The sequence below is a fragment of the Heterodontus francisci genome, chromosome 14 (genome assembly GCF_036365525.1).
Source record: "Heterodontus francisci isolate sHetFra1 chromosome 14, sHetFra1.hap1, whole genome shotgun sequence".
In the NCBI taxonomy this organism is placed as follows: Eukaryota; Metazoa; Chordata; class Chondrichthyes; order Heterodontiformes; family Heterodontidae; genus Heterodontus; species Heterodontus francisci.
Window position 1 is genome coordinate 32,436,302 of NC_090384.1, and position 19,116 is coordinate 32,455,417.

Below are 19,116 nucleotides of genomic sequence, written 5' to 3' on the forward strand. Positions count from 1 at the left end.
TGACAAAAAGACCAGAGAGTTACATTTTCCAGATATTGAGTATTTGACTTTGACAGCCACCTTATTCAGACTTCTGTAGTCTGTGTAGAACTAGCCTGTCCAGATGACTTTTTGGCCTACAACCTGAGGAAACACCCTTAGGCCCAAAGCTGCCTCAATAATATCCTCCAGAAGTATCTTCTTGACATGTTGATCTACTAAAGTTATTACAGAGAATCATAACATTGCATCAACAGAGCAAAAGCAGACCATTCATCCTAACTGGTTATACCGGTGATTATGCTCCATACAACCTCCTCCCACTCTAATTACCTATTTCTATCTTACCCTCATCTCTCGCCATTCCCTCCTCCCTTGTGGATGCATCAAGCTCCCCTTTAGCGAATCAATGCTATTTGCTTCAAGCACTCTGTGGCAGTGAGATCCACATTCCCACCACTCTGTAATTCCTCCAGATTTATTTTATTTTATCAGTTAGTGGCTTTCTTGTATTAATGCCACCTTGTTCTGGAGACTTACCCACAAGTGAAAATAGTGGTTCGGTGGATCTATCTACAAGGCTAACTGAAACCTGTCTATGAGGAGCTTTCCTTTCACTGTGAATCTGGTCATACAGGCAATTGTGACCTTGTACTGATAAATGAAATTGTGGTTTAGCAAGAAGGACGATGCTGAGTTCCACATTTATAGATGATGTTCGCTGAATACATTTCTCACTGGCACTCCAATTTTAGTCTATCCCAGCGGGTCTTGTGCTTAAAGAATTTGCAATAACCAGGACTGAATCTAAACAGGGTCAACACTGGAATGGTGACAAGTTCTGCCCTAATTCCAAAGAATATAGCATCTGTAAACTTCCTTTTATTAATGTAGATATTGAGGTGTGAATCACTGTTTGTCAAAGCATCCTTTTCCCTAAAGGGGTCTAATACATTTTAATTCTGCTATTCCACCTCTATCTGATTGGTGGCAGCTTTGCATTGGTCAACTCTACCTAGAAAACCCTTACAGGACGTTATTGCTGATTCCTATTGGTAGCTTTTCTGGGCAATAATTATGGTAATGTGTATAGGTGCAGTTAGTATGGTTGGTCGGGCACCCCACAGTGAAAACATTTCAGCTATCAATATATTGCCCAGGGTATTCACTTTCCTCAGTGTCCCCATGTTTGACATCCCAAGTTTGCTGTATACCTTGCGTGCTTGTAATACCAGCTTGGGTAAGGTTGTCAAATCTTCTGTGAAGTGTAATTAGGTATTTTCATGGTCAGCCTTGTCAGAGTTACTGAGATTTGATAAGAGTCTGCAGGGAACCATAAGAAGCATCTGAATTGTGCAAAGGTGAGTCAAGCTATTGCTTTCTAGCCAGGGTTTACAATACTATAAGGTCATTTCAGCCAGGGTGGGGGAGGGTTAGAATGTTTGTTGAAACAATTTCGCTATGGCAATATGCAAATTATTGATGTGAGGTATCCCTTCCCGATGATAAAGGATTTTGGAAATTTCCCTTCCAAGCTCTCCTTTCCCACCCTTTCCTCATTCAGCCAGTCATTTAGAGATTGTGCTCCGTTATTGGCTCTTAACATGTACTTCTATCTGACAGAACAATGACTATCACAGTGACAACTGTCATTTCAAACAGTAAATGTCTATCAGGGTTGATATCTGCAGGGATACTGTTGAGGCATGCATCACAGAGATCCCCTGCCTAACCTATCATTGATTTAAACTTTTTCTTGTACAGCTGCAATATCCTGAAACAATTAGTTTATGTATTCTGCTTGGGTGTAAGCAACGTTTTCTAAATTTACAACATTTTTTGTGGGGGAAAATACTTTTGTGTCTCATATTAAACTATCACTTTGAAGAGATGTAACAATTTGGACATAGAAAGATAAATCAAAAGAGAATTATGTCCACTTATCTTTGTATTAGTCTTTCAGTGTCAGGGTACATACAGTTTATGTTGCATACTCACCTCTACATGGATTACAAAGGATAGGAAGTTATGCTTCAGTTATATAGAGCCTTGATCTTACCCCATCTGGAGTATTGTGTTCAGTTCTGAACACTGCACCTCAGGAAGGAATAATTGGTCTTGGAGGGGGTGCAGTGCAGATTCACCAAATGATATCAGGGCTTGGAGGGTTAAATTGTAAAGACAGGTTGCATTAGCGTGTCCTGTAGATTGAGGGGTGATCTGATTGAGGTGTTTAAAATGTTAAAACGATTTGGTAGGGTAGATAAAGAGCAACTATCTCCTCTGGTGGGGGAATCAACAACAAAGGGATATTTAAAATTTGAGCTAAGCCATTCTGGAGTGAAACCAGAAAGGACTTTTTTCACACAAAATGTAGTAGAAACTTGAACCTCTTCCCCCAGAAGGCTTATGGAATGCTGGGTCAATTGAAGCTTTCAAGACTGCGATTGTTAGATTTTTGTTGGGTAAGGGCATCAAGAGATATGTAGCCCAGGTGGTAAAATGGAGATGAGGTGCAAATCAACCATGATTGAATGGAATCGCAGAGCAGGCCCAAGCACATAGTCAGCCCTACATTAGCTAAACCTTGTTTATTCAGTACATCAATCCTACACAGCATGCTGGGGCCTCAGAGAACAGGGTTAAATTTGTAGATGTTCATGTTGGTTTTAATCTGAGTCAAGTTGCACAAAGCTATAATGTGCCAGTTATTATACATAAAATTCTCACCTCTAGAGATATCAAGTTCTGCCGGAACAAAACCCCCTCTACCCTTTGACCTTGGCCAATCTGGCGGGGAAAGACCCTGCCAACTAGTAATCATGCGCAAGTGTGATGCATTGTATAGTTTTAAAGGGCGCTAAATGCATGTATCTGCATGCACCCTCACTGTAAATTCCATGCATTGAGAGATCCTGTAAATCCTGTGCCGTTTGAGCACACGAAATTAAGTTTCTCTACTGCTAAGGAAACTGCCTCATTTGAGATGTGCAGACATGATAGGGTGGAGAGCTGATTTGATTTTTTTGTGAGTTGCTCTTGAAGCAAAGTGAAAGTAAGTAGATATAATGACTCCTTGTCCATTTTTATTCTCATTGATTTATTTTTATTTTTTCCAGACCTGAGAAAATTGCCACATCCAGTACAAATGCAGGTAAGGATGGCAGAATTTTATCACTCCCTGAGATTCTTTTGCAGACCTTTATCTGAGGCTGGCAAAGCTTTGCTATATCATTTTTAACAGCCAGTGCCATCTGTCTGTTGCTAACACTGGAGTTTCCTTTGTGTTACAATGTCACCATCACTATCTCTTACCCTGCAGTGTTGCCAATAGTGGAGTATTGCTTATCCTGTGGTGGCACCAACACCAATGTCTCCCCTATCTTGCAGTGTCGCTAACACTGGAGTATTGCTTACCCTATTGTATCTATAAAACTGGAATGTTAGTAACACTAGACTATCACTTATTTTGCTGCATCATTAACAGTAGGAATATCAGTTCCCTTCTTGTATCCATAAGACTGAAGTAGCACAAATCTGCTGTGACATTGGTGTACCACTTACCTTATTGTGTCAGTGCATTGGAGTGTAATTTATTGTGCTGTGTCAGTCATTCGAAGTATAACTTAACCTGCGGTGTCACCAACACTGGAGTGTCCCTTTCCTTGCAGCATGCAGCATCACCCACACTGGAGTTTTGTTTTAATCATTCATGGGATGTGACCATTACTGGCAAGGCTGGCATTTATTGCCCATCCCTGATTGCCCTTGAGATACAACTGAAGGCTTGATAGACCATTTCTCAGGTCAATTAAGAGTCAACCACATTGCTGTAGGTCTGGAGTCACCGTTAGGTCAGACTGGGTAAGGACAGCAGGCCTCTAAAGGACATTAGTGAACCAGATAGATTTTTACAAGAATCCGGTAGTTTCATGGTCACCATTCCTGATACTGGCTTTTTTTACATTCCAGATTTATTTAACTAACTGAATTTAAGTTCCCCGGCTGCCGTAATTGGGATTTGAACTCATGTCTTTGGATCATTAGTCCAGGCCTCTGGATTACTGGCCCAGTAACATAACCACTCTGCTACTGTACTCTGTATCCCTTGCGGTATGTTGTCACTAACACTGGAGTATCCCTTATTCTGTTGTATCTGCAATACTGGAATGTCATGAATACTAGAATATCACCTACTCTGCTGTATCATTCACAGTAAAATAACAGTTCCCCTGCTGTGTCCATAACACTGAGGTAGTAGAAATGCTGTTGTGTCAGTGCATTAGAGTTTAATTTATTGTTCTGTGTCAGTGATTTTGAAGTATCACTTTCTCTGCTGTGTCAGTAGCACTGGAGTATCAGTGGCTGGGCTCTGTCTGTGATGCTGCAATATTCATTCCCTTGCTATGGGATTAAATTGGTTCTGTTGTTTAGAATATGATATCAGTACTGCTCTTGTGTCAGTAACACTAACACTAACCACTGACATGGTGCTACTTGAGGGGGCTTCATGGAGTAAATACAGAAAATGGGGACGGAAAGTGCTGGAAATACTCAACAGCTCTGGCAACACCTGTGTAGAGAGAAAAGAGAGAAACTGAAATTGGGCAGTTGCCTATGGAAACCAATGGTCATACAGCAGTAATTTCTTCAGTGCCTAGTTGTAACTGTAGGAGGTCTCGGTACAGCTGTCGGCTCTAGTTATCCTGTTCAGTTCCATTCACAATTCCTCAGACAACGAAGCAGTCCATGCCTGCATTCAGCAAGACCTGGGCAACATTCAGACTTGGGCTGATAAGTGGCAAGTTATATTTGTGCCACACAAGTGACAAGCAATGACCATCTCCAACAAGAGAGAGTCTAACCACCTACCCTTGGCATTAACTGGTACTACCATCGCTGAATCCCCCATCAACATCCGGGGAGTCACCATTGTCCTGATACTTAACAGGACCAGCCATATAAATACTGCAGCTACAAGAATAGGTCGGAGGCTGGGTACTCTGCAGTGAGTATCTCAACTCCTGACTCCCCAATACTAGTCCACCATCTACATGGCACAAGTCAGGAGTGTGATCCTCCATTTTCCTGTATGGGTGCTGCTCCAATAACACTGACGAAGCTTGGCACCATCCAGGACAAAGCAGCCCACTTGATCGGCCCCCCATCCACCACCTTAAACGTTCACTCCCTTCACCATAGTGACAGCAGTGTGTACCATCTACAAGATGCACTGTAGCAACTTGCCAAAGGCTTCCTCGACAGCACCTCCCAAACCCATAACCTCTACCACCTCGGAGGACAAGGACAGTAGGCACTTGGAAACACCACCACCTCAAGTTCTCCACCAATTCACACACCATCTGGACTTGGAAATATATCGCCATTCCTTCATTGTTGCTGGATCAAAACCTTGGAACTCCCTTCCTAACATAACTGTGGGTGTACCGACACCACATGAACTGTAGCGGCTCAAGATGGTGACGCACCACCACCTTCTCAAGAGTAAATAAGGATGGGTAATAAATGTTGGCCTTGTCAGCAAAGCCCACATCAAATGAATGCATAAAAAAGGCAAGGAATCACACTGATAGATTTTTACCATAGGGAGAGAAAAATTGGATGTCTCCTGCTCCTTGCCTTGTACCCCACGCCTCATGCTTTGTGCCTTCTGTCTATCCGAGAGCCGGTCAAAACATCACTGCCAGATATCTGGGAACAGATCAGCTATAGCTAGTGTGTGACTGGCAAGATGGAGATAAAGCTGGAGAACAGGCTGGTGATGGTGGGTGCATGGCGGAGGCAAGTAACTTGTGGAAAAAATAAATGAAGTTCTTTTGGGACATAGAATTATACAACTGTGAGCTATCATGATAATATAAGAAATAGGAGCAGGGGTAGGCCATATGGCCCCTCCATCTGCTTCGCCGTTCAGATCACCTGCCTCAACTCTGCTTTGCCACCCACTCCCCATATCCTTTCATTCCATGAGAGACCAAAAGTCTGTTTATCTCAGCCTCAGATATACTCAAAGATCCACAACCCTCTGGGGTAGAGAATTCCAAAAATTCACAAGACTCTGAGTGAAGAAATTTCTCATCTTGATCTTAAATGATTGGCCCTTCATCCTGAGACCATGCCCCTGTGTTCTAGATTCCACACCAGAATGACAAGGGCAGCAGTTGCATGGGAACACCACCACCTGAAGTTCCCCTCCAAGCCGCACACCATCCTGACTTGGAAATATATCGCCGTTCCTTCACTGTTGCTGGATCAAAATCTTGGATCTCCCTTCCTAACAGCACTGTGGGTGTACCTACCCGACATGGACTGCAGTGGTTCAAGAAGGCAGCTCACCACCACCTTCTCAAGGGCAATTAGGGATGGGCAATAAATGCTGTCCTAGCCATTGTTGCCCACATCCCATGAATGAATAAAAAAAACTGTGTCGACCCTCAGTGTACAGACCAAATTGACACAGCCTCTCATCATGGGACAACATTCTCATCCCAGGAACCAGCGTAGTGAACCTTCACTGTACCGCCTCCAATGCAAGTGTATCCTTCCTCAGATATGGAGACCAAAATTGCGCGCAATACTCCACGTATGATCTCACCAAAGCCCCATACATTTGTAGCATGACTTCCTTATTCTTGTATTCCAGTCCCCTTGCAATAAATGCCAACCTGTCATTTGCCTTTCTAATTTCTTGCTCTGCTTGCCTGTGTTCCTTGTACATGTATACCCACGTCTCTTTGAACATCAATGCTTAGAAGGGAAAAGGGAAAGATAGACTGAGAGTAAACTAGCAAGGAATATCTTTTTTAAAAATTCTACTTTTTGATTCTTACTATCAAAGTGAATAACCTCACACTTCCCCAGATTATACTCCATCTGCCACCTTGTTTCCCATTCACTTAACCTATCTATATTTCTTTACAGCCTCTTTTTGTCTTCGCAGCTTACATTCCCATCTAACTTTGTATCATCAGCAAACTTATATACATTACTCTCAGTCTCTTCATCTAGGTAATTAAAATAGATTGTAAATAGCTGAGGTCCAGCACTGATTCTTGCAGGACTCCGCCATTACAGCCTGCCAACTTGAAAATGCTCCGATTATCCCTTCTCTCTGCTTCCTGTCTGTTAACGAATTCTTCATCCATGCTAATATATTACCCCCAACTCCATGAGCCCTTATCTTGCATATTAAGCTTTAGTGTGGCACCTTATCGAATGCCTTTTGGAAATCCAGATATAATACATCTACTGGCTCCCCTTTATCTGCTCCACAAGTTACAACCTCAAGAAAAACTCTAATAAATTTGTCAAATAGGATTCCCTTTCGTAACACAATGATGACTCTGTCAGATCATATTATGATTTTCTAAGTGCATTGTTAAGACTTCCTTCATAATAGATTCCAACATTTTCCCAATGACTACTGTCAGGCGAATTGGTCTGTAATTCCCTGTTTTCTCTTTTCCTCCTTTCTTGAATAGTGGTGTTACATTTGCTAACTTCCAATACTCTAGGACCTTTGTAGAATCTTGGGAATATTGGAAAATCATAACCAGCGCATCCACTATCTCTGCAGCTGCCTCTTTTAGAACCCTAAGATGTAGGCCATTCGGTCCTGGGGTTTTGTTGGCTTTCAGTCTGTTAAGTTTCTCAAATAGTTTTTCCTTGCTAGTATTAATTACTTTAAGTTCCTCACTCTTAATAGTCCCTTGGTTACTCTCTATTTCTGGTTCAACATCTCTGCCATTTCCTCATTCCCCATAATAATTTATCCTGTCTCTGCCTCTAAGGGGCCAACATTTACTTTAGCTACTCTTTTCCTTTTTATATGCTTGTAAAAGCTCTCAAAATCTGTTTTAATATTCCTTGTTAGTTTACTCCCATCTATCTTTCCCTTTTCATCAACTTTTTGGTCGCCTTTTGCTGGTTTCCAAAGCACCCTAATCCTTAGCACTACTGCTATTCTTCACAACAGTCAAAGTCATGAGGGGTCTGGACAAAGTAGAAACTGTTCCCACTCGTGAAAGGATCAAGAATGAGAGGACACAGATTTAAAGTAATTGGCAAGAGAAACAAAAGCGACATGAGGAAAAACTTTTTCACGTAGTGAGTAGTCAGCAAGCTGGAATGCACTGCCTGAGAGTGTGGAGTAGGCAGGTTCAATCAAGGCATTCAAAAGGGAATTAAACTGTTATCTGAAAAGAAAAAATGGGCAAGGTTACGGAGAGAAGTTGGGGGAATGGTATTAGGTGAATTGCTCATTCGGAGAGCTGGTATGAACATGATGGGCTGAATCTCCGCCTCCTGTGCTGTAACAATTCTTTGATTCTGTGATTATAACCCACTTCTTTTAATGTAATCCTATCCTTAATTTCCCTGGTAAACCACGGATGGAGTTTTCTCGCTGAGTTTTTGTTTTATAATGGAATATATTTTGTTGGAACTATCCATTTAGTCCCTCTTTCCCTAGAGCCCCTGCATATTTGAACCTAGGCAGCAGAACTTAGATTTTCCAATCAACATTATTTTATTTGTACTTGCTGATCCCACTTTTCATCCCTATCAATGAGGTGCTGTCTTGCCACCACTAGTGCATCCCCACAATGCCATGGCTCAGATTGTAAACTCAGTGCAGTTGAAAAAAGAAAGTACTTGTGTTTATATAATACTTTTCACAACCTCAGGATGTCCCAAAGTGCTTTTCGGCCAATGAAGTACATTTTGAAGTGTAGTCACTAGTAATGTAGGAAACACAGAAGCCTATTTGCACACACCAAGGTCCCCCAAACAGCAATGAGATCATGATCATATAATCTGTTTTAGTGATGTTGGTTGAGGGATAAATATTGGTCAGGACAACAGGGATAAATAACTCTCTTGCTCTTTTTTGAATAGTGCCATGGATCTTTTGTGCGTACCTGTGAGGGCAGATTCGACCTTAGTTTAGTGTCTCATCCGAAGGATGACACTTCTGTCAGTGCAGTACTACACTGGAGTGTTAGCCTAGATTTGATGCTCAAGTCCTGGATTGGGGCATGAACCCACAACTTCTGACTCCAAATTGTGACTGCTGCCTCTGAGCCAAAGCAATTGTTAAACCTGCACCTATCCACCAGAGTGTGGCACCACATATTGTTGGAGCTGCAATGTTTAAATTTTCTTTTTAAATTCCTGTTTTAGAAAGTAAATGAGTTTCAGTAAGTAACTGAAGTAAGTACTTCAAATGCATTTTTCCAAGTCAGTTTAATCCCATAATGTCCAGATTGGGTCTTTCTACATGGTTCAGGAAGATCAGTCTGTCAGTTCCCATCACACAAATGGGCATGGGAGTATTGTTAGACATGAGTAGTTACAGGCAGTAAGCAATTCTTCGACCGTAGCTGACAGATCACAGCCTCTGGCAGCATTTTGACAGTTTCTGGACAAGCGCAGTTCAGTTGAATGGTTCCCAATCGCATTAGCGATTGTCAGTATAATTAACGTACTTTCTTCTCAGTCTGCACCCCATTGTCAGAAAGTTCGAGTACAGTTATCATTCCAGGTAACTCTGAGAAGAGTCTTGAGTAAAACAGGAGTGCACTGAACCTGTGGTGCATTTTGGGGAAGGGAGTTGTGTGATATTTCAGAAGGCAAGATTGTGAAACTTGAACAGTCCACAGAGATCATCAATTTTATTGTATATAGTATGTATCTATGCCACTTCTTACATCCAAAGTGGGAGAAGTGCACTGTCTTTCTCTAGTTCCACTTCTCCACAGGTCCCAACATATACTTAAATGTGTACCCAGTTACCAATTAGGCCAAATATATATCTATTTAATTTCAGAATAAAATCCACCAACCAGATTTCTTTAAGAAACAACAGAAGTATTAATTTATTATAAAACAAGGCTTAGTCAATCAAGATGCAAAGCTTTAACACACAGTTTGAAAAATGACAGTAAATATATATTCCCTTCTAAATACCCCGCGCGCGCACGTACACACATACACCCTGGTTAAAGGAAAAATAAAGATGCTTCGGCCAAAGTACTTGTTAATTCTTGAAGAAAAAGGATAAGATATGATATATCCCAGATGGCATACAGTCTGGTGTCCGAGTACACATAGACGGGTAACTGGGATCTTTTCAGAAGTAGTTCATTCAGGAGATGTCAAGAGAAAGTCTTCCAGAAGCTTCTCAGGAGAAATGCTGCTTCGGTTTTTCTATTTCTTACACTTGAGTCTCAGGGTTTCTCAAAGAGGTGGGGAAAAGACGAATTTTTTTTTAGCAGGCTGATCTCCAAACTGACTCAAAACGGTATTCAAATGAAACCCACTCTTGTGCACTATAAATCTTGACATGTCACTTCTCTTGTAAACAACTCCCTTGGTCAGAAGGCATCTGTTGTTTACTTAGCTGAAGACTTGTAACATCCAGTAAATGTTTTTAAACAGAGTCCTTCCAGTGACCCATTTAAAAAAAAAAGGCAATCATCTATGGAATCACTTCAGTCCTCCAATGAATCCATATCCACAATTCAAAAACATGAGTCCTCAAATAAAATTAAAAAGTGGAAGCACTTTCATGACAGACTAATTACAATTTTAACAGTATTTTTATTCTAAATTTTTCTCCTGAAATTGCTGATATGCAGTTTCAATAAGAACAGTTGTTTGCATTTATATAGTGCTTTGAATATAGAAAAAAAATCCCTAGGGGCTTCACAAAGCTTAAGGAGAAAATGAATGCTGATCCAAAAATGGACCAAAGGTTTGGTCAAAGAGGTTGGTTTTAAGAATGATGCTAAAAGAGGAGAGACAGATGGAGAGGTTTACAGAAAGAATTCCAGAACACCGGACCAACGCGGTAAGGGGGCAACCACCAATGGTAGCGCAAAATGAGGCTCACACAAGAGGTCAAAGCCAGAGAACCACTGAGTTGGGGGAAATTATCAAGCCCAAGGAGGTTACAGAGATAGGGAGAAGTAAGGCCATGAAGGGACTTAAACACAGGATGAGAATTTTAAATTTGAGGTGTTGGTGGACCAGGAACAAGTGAGGGCATTTGTGAAGTGTGAGCAGGATTCAGTGCAGGTTAGCATACAAGCAACAGTGTCTTGGATAAGCTCTAGATTATTGTGCTGGCCAAAAGAACATTGTTAAGTCTGGATTGGGCAAAGGCCAAGGTTGAACTTTCAGCAGCAGATGAACTAAGGCAGGTGTAAAGATGGACGATATTATGGAAGTGGAAGTTGGCAGTCTTTGTGATGGAGGGGATATGGGTTCAGAAACAAGGGGTTAAATACGCATAAGAGTTTCCAAACAGTCTGCTCAGTCTGACACAATGGCAGGGGAAAGGGTTGGAATCAGTAATGAAGGTATGGAGTTTGTGGTGAAGCCATAATTGATCTACCCAATTTTTAGATTTGCAGCTCATCCTTGATTTGGCAAGCAAATTATACAGAGGCAGTAGAGGAGTTTGGAAAGGTAGTGGAGACGTTGAGCTGGATAGCCTCAGATTACGTGTGACAGCCGAATGCTGTTGCCAGGGGACAGCATATAAGATGAGGAATAGATTCTCTGGAGACTCTGGATGTAATAGTGGGGGCAGGAAGATAAGACATTGCTTGAGATACTCTGACTACAATTGGATAGATAAGAGAGGAAGCAAGTGATGGTAGTCCCACTGAGCTGGGCAACAGAGGGTTAATGCCATGGTCAGAATCGTTTGTGACATTTGTCATGCTAGGCCTCCACCTGCCAAGAATGAGGCACATTAATTTTGTCATGAACATTGATTTTAAACTGTTACTGGAGTGAAGAAAGGACTTGTTAAACAGATCAGCTGTGGCTGGAAAATACATTTGCATATTAACAGACAGTGATTGGAAGGACAAAGGACCATTCCCTGAGACATACAACCCACAATGGACCTTGATCACCAGGTATTGTGTGTAAGAGGAACATTCCAGAGATTGCTAAGGTGATACAATCCAAGACGTGGTCAGACCAGTTAGTCACATGACTAACCTGCTTGCCAACCTGGGTTTTTCTGAATTGTACAAACAGTTTGAACGGGGAGTGTTTGCTTGCTGCTGGACTGAGAAGATCTCTCCTGTCTGCTCCCATCTCTTTCTCACGGAACTCCAAATCCACTGAAGACACATGAACCCCAAGAGAGAAAGGTCTCCTACAGCGAACAAGGTTTAAGAAGAATACTGGGCCCCAACAAAAAGCAAGATCTACCTACAATCAAGGACTCTATAGTGAACCTTAAGAACCGTAACAAAAACTTTTCAGATATTGCCTCAAACTTTTCCACTTTATTTTTCTTCTCTTTTCTGTCTCTATTTGCATGTGTGTATCGTATATGCATGCTAGCGTGGGCATGTTGTGTATCCATAGGCGTCAACCGAATTAGAGTTTAATTTGAACTTTAATAAATTTCAATTTTTGTTCTTTAAACCTAAGAAGACCTTTTCGTGCTGGTTTCTTTGCCTTATAATTGGAAAGCGGTGAATAAGGATTCACCAAGGGGGTGCTAAAAACAGAGTGTTTAAAATTAAACCCTGTTAAAGTAAGACCAGGTGAAGGCTGAGAGGGGCCCCTAGACACCTTTCTCACCTGGTTGTAACACACTGATTAGGAGTGTTTCAGTGCTGTGACTGGTGGAAGCCTGCTTGAAGGGATTCAATTAGGAAGTCACAAGAAGGATGTGCACCGATTTGGGAGGCACTAATGCCTTCAAGAGTTTTGGAAAGGAAGATTGGATATAGAGTGGGTATATTGAGGAGGGATTGATGATGGCAGTTTTGAGTATATGATTAATTTGAGGCTGATGTGTGCTCGGTGTAGCATGCACTATGTATTGCCAGATACACTCAATTCTGTGCCCCCTTAGTTTTGAGGGAGTGAAGACGGGAGCCAAACCAGGGAGAACCACCACGATGGGAGGGAATAAAAGTTTCCCTGGGGACAAGGGCAGTGAAATTGGAGATGAGATACTGGTTGAGCAAATGGACAGCTGTAAAAGTAGTGTAGTGAATGGCAGACAAAAGGCTGGACAGTTAGAGTTTGAAAGTGCAATTATAACTGATTTGGAGGAGAGGATTTTCCAAAAACAGACCCAGAGGGAAGTGCAATTAGAAGAGCGATGTGGTTGGTGAGGGAAGTAAGGAAATGTTTGGAGATGGCATTGTCAGTACCTAGGAATTCCTAGATGAAGTGAGACCAAGATCCAGCTAGTTTGCCTTCTACTATACTGGTAGTCGCATGGCACAATGATAATGGAGTTGTTGACTAATCAGAGCAATCAATCTCTGTCAGTTAGTCTACAACAGACCCAATAAGATGCAAAGAAAACCCCAGTGGTGGAGAGCTTTGGGAACCATAGAACAAAGTTTGCTGTTCCTCCCAAACATGCTTTACTTACCAGATGTTATGTTTCAAATTACTCATCTGCTGAATCCTAAAATGTTAGTAATTGAGACTATGGTAGTAGAGAGGCTGTGGGAGATTGTGTGGCCAAGGAGATGACTATTGGTAGGATAATTAAATGGAGGGAGAGGTTTAGGGAAGACAGGAAGGAAGTAAATGCACAGAGAAAAGGGCAAGGGGAGCTGAGATTGAACTTACTGAGGTTGTGGAGTTGTTCAGTGGAGAGCCTAAGGGGAGGAAACTTGGTGAGAAACCTGGGTGTGACTTGGGAGTAGACAAGTATTTAAAGGAGAAGTGAGGGGTTGGTATCATTTGAGGTGCTCAATGAAAGGGAAGTGATGAGTTAGCAGGGGGTCAAGTCCCCAAGAGGGAAGAAATGAAAGGTGACAAGATGGAGGAATAAAAAGGGGAAGAGACGAGAGAAAGATCCAAGGGACCATGAGCAATCTATCATCCCCAAATGGCCGTTCTTTATGTGTGGGCCTAGTCAGTGAGTGTCCATAGACTGTTCTATAATGAGATGGGGGAGAGGAGGAGCTGCCTACATAGCCAACCCAAATATCCTGTTCTAACCCATTGCCAACATGCACACTTTCCAGTAGGGGGTTACTGGTCAGAAGCCTAGCATAGGATTCCTTCCCAGCTCCAGGACACTGAGAGTTATTTCAATGCCCCCTCTGCTACTCTGGCTGGGAACAGCTAACTCACCGCAGGCCATAACCACAGCTGATAGCTCCTTGATCTCTAAGGCATTAACGATATCATGGCCTCTATCCAATTCACACGACAGAGAAAGAGGATTTTAATGGACTTAATGCATGGTAAGTTGCAGAGATTTATCTTATAAGTATTCTATTATACAGGAAGGGAGTAATGGAAAATAAGTTACTGATTAACATCAGCTGCATCACTCACAAACCGTACAACATTTATTTGGTTGATGGATTACAGAGTTGTCACCGTGGCTTATTTACACAGCAGGGAGAAATCAAACGTAGCACATTGCACGTTAATGTTGTGTGGGATGCTTCTAATGCAGTGGTGCTAATACATCATGGCAAACTGCTCCCATCACTACCACGGCCAGTGACAAGACCTGTAATCACAGAGTACTTCACCATGGTATTACACAGCCCAAAACACTCCCTCTGCAGAGACAACCCACGTTTAGGAGGAGAAGATCTATAATTATACCACTGAGCAGTTTTTCCTGTCGCACTAGTTAAAATAAGTGTGAAAAAGTCACACACCCATTACATTTAATTTTTATGACTGAAATGCGAGTGGCAATGCTGGGCTACAATGGTTTACTGATGCCCATGCATACTGGTAATGATGATGTATTGGCTTCATGTAGATTTGTGCCTTGAACTGATTAATAATGCAGTGTGACCAGATAACAGTGTAGGAGCATGTAGCATCTCCGGACGAGACAGTTCAGATCAGGCGAGGGCAGGAGGTGGGACAGCAGAAGGATTACAGCCCACTAAACCCAACAGCGTCTTTTTCTTTTGCAATTTAATTCTTTTTCTCCCTCCATGAGACCATTTAGTTTCCCCTGCAAAAATGATGAGATGGGGATCAGCTTTTGGCCTCCGCTGCTGCTGCACCATAAATAGTCATCAGGAGACATGCAAAAGAAGTCTGCAGTGACTCTCTCCCTTTAATTTCCCTTTATCTGCCCTCTCTGAACAAAAATTGTTTCTTTTCAATTTAGACTGAGGTGTTATGGCTGTTTTAGTGTACTTCAAATTCAACTGAACCCCAAAACAGTGGGAGACCCAGAAATAATGGTCACGTCTGTTGTCTGGGCAGACAGTGAACCATACTGTTAGCTATAATTGGTTCTTTTTGCTTACAGTGTCAACCGACAACAGACTATCTTGTCATTTATCTCCTCGTTGTTTGTGGGAACTCGCAATGTGCAAATCGGCTGCCGTGTTTCTTACATTAGAACAGTAGCTACACTTTCAAAAGTATACTTCATTGGCTGTGAAGCACTTTGGAATGCCCTGAGGTAATAAAAGGTGGTATAGAAATGCAAGTCTGTCTTTCAGTTCTGTCAGTCTTTCTTTCTACAAGGCATTTATTTGAAAATATAGCTTCATCATTGTAGTGTTTGTGGTGCTTTTTTCCTACTGCCGTCACCTTTCGGCAGTACACCGAGAAAAAACATTTTGAAAGCTACAAGGGACGTTTTGGTGATTGAGTGATCAGGATGCTCTGACCCTGGCTATCGTGCAGCTTTTAGGTATTGTGCTTTTAAAATCAAATCAAACTATGTGCACACATCCTTCACTGCAGACTAGCCTGATCTACAGCTTCCAGCTGAGCTACCAAAGCTGAACATGAGCTGAAAATCTCCCAGAGGAATAGATAATAAGCATTGCTCTCTCGTCCACAGGGACTCCCATCAAAGAGCACAAAGCCATTGACAGAAAGCTTCAAAGACTGCCAAAAATAAAGCAAATTATCAGTGACGTGTTTATTCAGAACCCCACATATCGCTCAGTTAAAAAACTGGTAATGGCCATATTCATACAATATGCACAGGGGAATGAATTCATTCTAAATAAACCTGGTAATAGTTCAGCTTGTATAATATAAGCCTAAGAAATGGCTGATGTGACTTTACAGATCCCTCAGGTCCTGTGTGACAAATTCAATTAGACCTCAAATTCTGCATCATTATCCACTACAGAAACCAGGACATTGGTTACATTTTATCAGACATTTTTCTGACCTTCAAAATGTGGGTGTGTGACTTATGTAGTGGTGCAAATGTGCAGCGAGTGTAATGGGTAAGTTCAATACAATAGTACTTTAACAAGAATGAAAGCATCTCCGATGTGATGGATTATTTATTGGATTCTTTCCTGCTGGTAAACAGTTACACACACAGTAAAAGCCTGGTACTATTATCTGATTTTTCAAGCTAAGGAGAAAATATATCACCTGGCTGTTGTACACATCTCAAGACAAGGTTTGATATATGGAGGTTGATTGCTGCAATTGTCCTTGGATGGAGACTCGACTTGGAAATCATTTGACGTGTTTGGAACTAATCAATGGGCTGAGCTATACCATGCAATTACAAACTTCCCCTGTGGGTGACATTCTGGAGCTCTTTTTAAAGTAATAATTAGTTTTATCACTAAATCTCCATTGTTTGAAGACTTGAATTAGGTTTATGAGATGGACAGGGTCATAATTTTGTACAGTGTTGGATAAAGCTCCCAAGCGTTTAAGGCAGGATGTTAATTGATCATCAAAATTAGATTCCTGCTGTATTTGGTCACTATTACCCTTGAAATAATAGACATATTTGTTCAGCTGCTGATGTATTGCTGATTTTCTACAGACTAGTTAATGGGATACAGCACAGAAGGAGGCCATTTGATCCTCAAACCTGTGCCTGCACTTTGGAAGAGCTGTTCAATTAGTTCCATAAGCCTGCAAATGTTTCCTTTTCAACTATTTATTCAATTCTCGTTTGAAAGTTACTACTGAATCTGTTTCCATCATCCTTTCAGGCAGGGCATTCCAGGTTATCATAACTCGCTATGTAAAATACGTGCTTATCTCCTTTTAATCTTCATATCATTAGTCAGCTTTGACTGTATGTAGCCTTTTACTCATTGGATTAAGTGTGTTTAGGATAATGAGAATGAAGCTGAAACAAATTGCTGTTGGAATTCTGGCCTTCAGTCGTGGTGGCCGAATGTAATTTACCACCATGATGGAGCTAGAATTTATAGCATACAGTGTTCTAGAATCCAGGCCACATTACTATTGAAGAGTTCTAGAATCCAGAACCCACCACAGAAAGTTGGGTTCTTTAGAGTGTAGTGCAGTGGCGACGTCACCTTTAAGTAACCTTACCCTTAAGAGAACAAGCCGCTGATGTAACTGATGATGTCACCCCATACATATGTATATTATATATTCAGGAGACACCATCTTGTCAGGGGGGGGCACTACGCAGATGGCCTGCAGGTAGAGCACACACAGCAGCATGGACAAGACCTGGACCTGAGTAACATTTAGAAAGTTAATAGAGTGTTTTGCTGAACCTGAATGTCAAGCCTGCATCTATCCTGAAGACTCACTGATCTGCTTAACAGCTCGACACAAAAAAAACACTGCACAACACTGCACAGAGTATAGACAAGGCAAGCTTGATGATGACAATATATAAATGTGCAAAACAATAGAAATAAAGACCTAGAGGTGCTAATTTGACTGGAGGGAATATTTTGGTTCAGTTGTAATTACAGATTCTGGAGTTCAGCTCATGAGATAATCAAAGAAACTTTTGCCAATTTAGTTTCCCATTTCTTTTTTCCCTTCCCAGTTTTCTGAAATTACTAAAGCTGGCAAACTCTAGTATTTTGGCATGTGCGAGCTTACAGGTCAGCTAAATGAGCACATTCTAGTTATTGAACCTGATATCTGTGCAGCTCAGTTGCACTCCAGTACATATCCCATGACATTATTTGAAGAAGAGCAGAGGAGTTCTCCCTGGTGTCCTGGCCAAAATTTATCCTTAAATCAACATCTCTACAACAGTTTAACTGATCATTATCCCATTGCTCCTCATGTGACCTTGCCGTGTGCAAATTAGCCGAACCATTTCTTAGCAATACAATGATGACTACACTTTAAAAATTATTCTTTGACTGTGAAGCATTTAGGACTGTCCTGAGGTCATAGAAGGCACTATAGAAATGTTAGTTCATTATTTATAATGAATAAATTGTGCCATAACTTATGGTGAGCTATAGGCTGAAGATACATTTGGGATATAGTAGCATAGTGGTTATGTTAATGGGCTAGTAATCCAGAGGCCAGGACGAATGATCCAGAGACAGGAGTTCAAATCCCACCATGGCAGCTGGGAAATTTAAATTCAATTAATAAAAAATAAAATCTGGAATAAAAAGCGAGGGTCAGTAATGATGACCGTGAAACTCCAGATTGCTGTAAAAACCCATCTGCTTCCTGAATGTCCTTTAGGAAAAGAAATCCAGCAGCCATACCCAGAGGCCTATATGTGACTCTAAAAGAGAAAAGCTTGCATTTATATAGCACCTTTCATGACCAGTGGACATCCCAAAGGGCTTTATAGCCAAGGAAGTACTTTTGAAATGTAGTCACTGTTGTAATGTAAGAAATGCAGCAGCCAATATGAGCACAGCAAACACCCACAAGCAGCTAGTGACTCCAGACCTAAAGCAATTTGGTTGACTCGTAACTACCCTCTGAAATGGCCTAGCAAGCCAATCAGTTGCATTCCAGAAGGCGGTTTACCACCACTTTCTCAAGGGCACCGATGGATGGACAATAAATGCAGGCCTTGCCAGTGACACCCACATCCCATAAATGAATTTTTTTAAATCCATTCTTGAGGCTCGGGTGAAAAAATAGCCAAACAGTCTTGCAGCTTACAATCTCCTCCACAGTAATAGCACACAGGATAGCCTTCAGTGTGTAGCAGACATCTGTAACCTCATGCACACTGAGGTCCCTTTGTTTACCAATAATGTTAACAGTCAGGTAACAAGGTTATGAAGTAATGGCCAAAAAAACACATTCCTCTGTTGAGTGTGATAATCAGTGCTGTTTAGAGTGCACAGTCAGAATTTGTGGACTAGCTGGAGCTGGGGAGAGCAATAATCTTCTGAAACAATCTCTTAC

The 19,116-nt window shown here is 41.5% G+C and overlaps 1 protein-coding gene across 7 annotated transcripts in view; it reads left to right on the top strand.

Annotated features, from left to right (window-relative positions):
* The window catches only part of dgkza (diacylglycerol kinase, zeta a), a 656,642-nt gene that overhangs the window by 579,661 nt on the left and 57,865 nt on the right, over positions 1-19,116 (top strand). For all 7 annotated transcript variants that reach the window (XM_068045966.1, XM_068045967.1, XM_068045963.1 and 4 more), the window contains one exon: positions 3,099-3,133. In XM_068045966.1, coding sequence (XP_067902067.1) covers positions 3,099-3,133 — 35 coding nt within the window. The remainder of the gene's footprint in view (positions 1-3,098; positions 3,134-19,116) is intronic.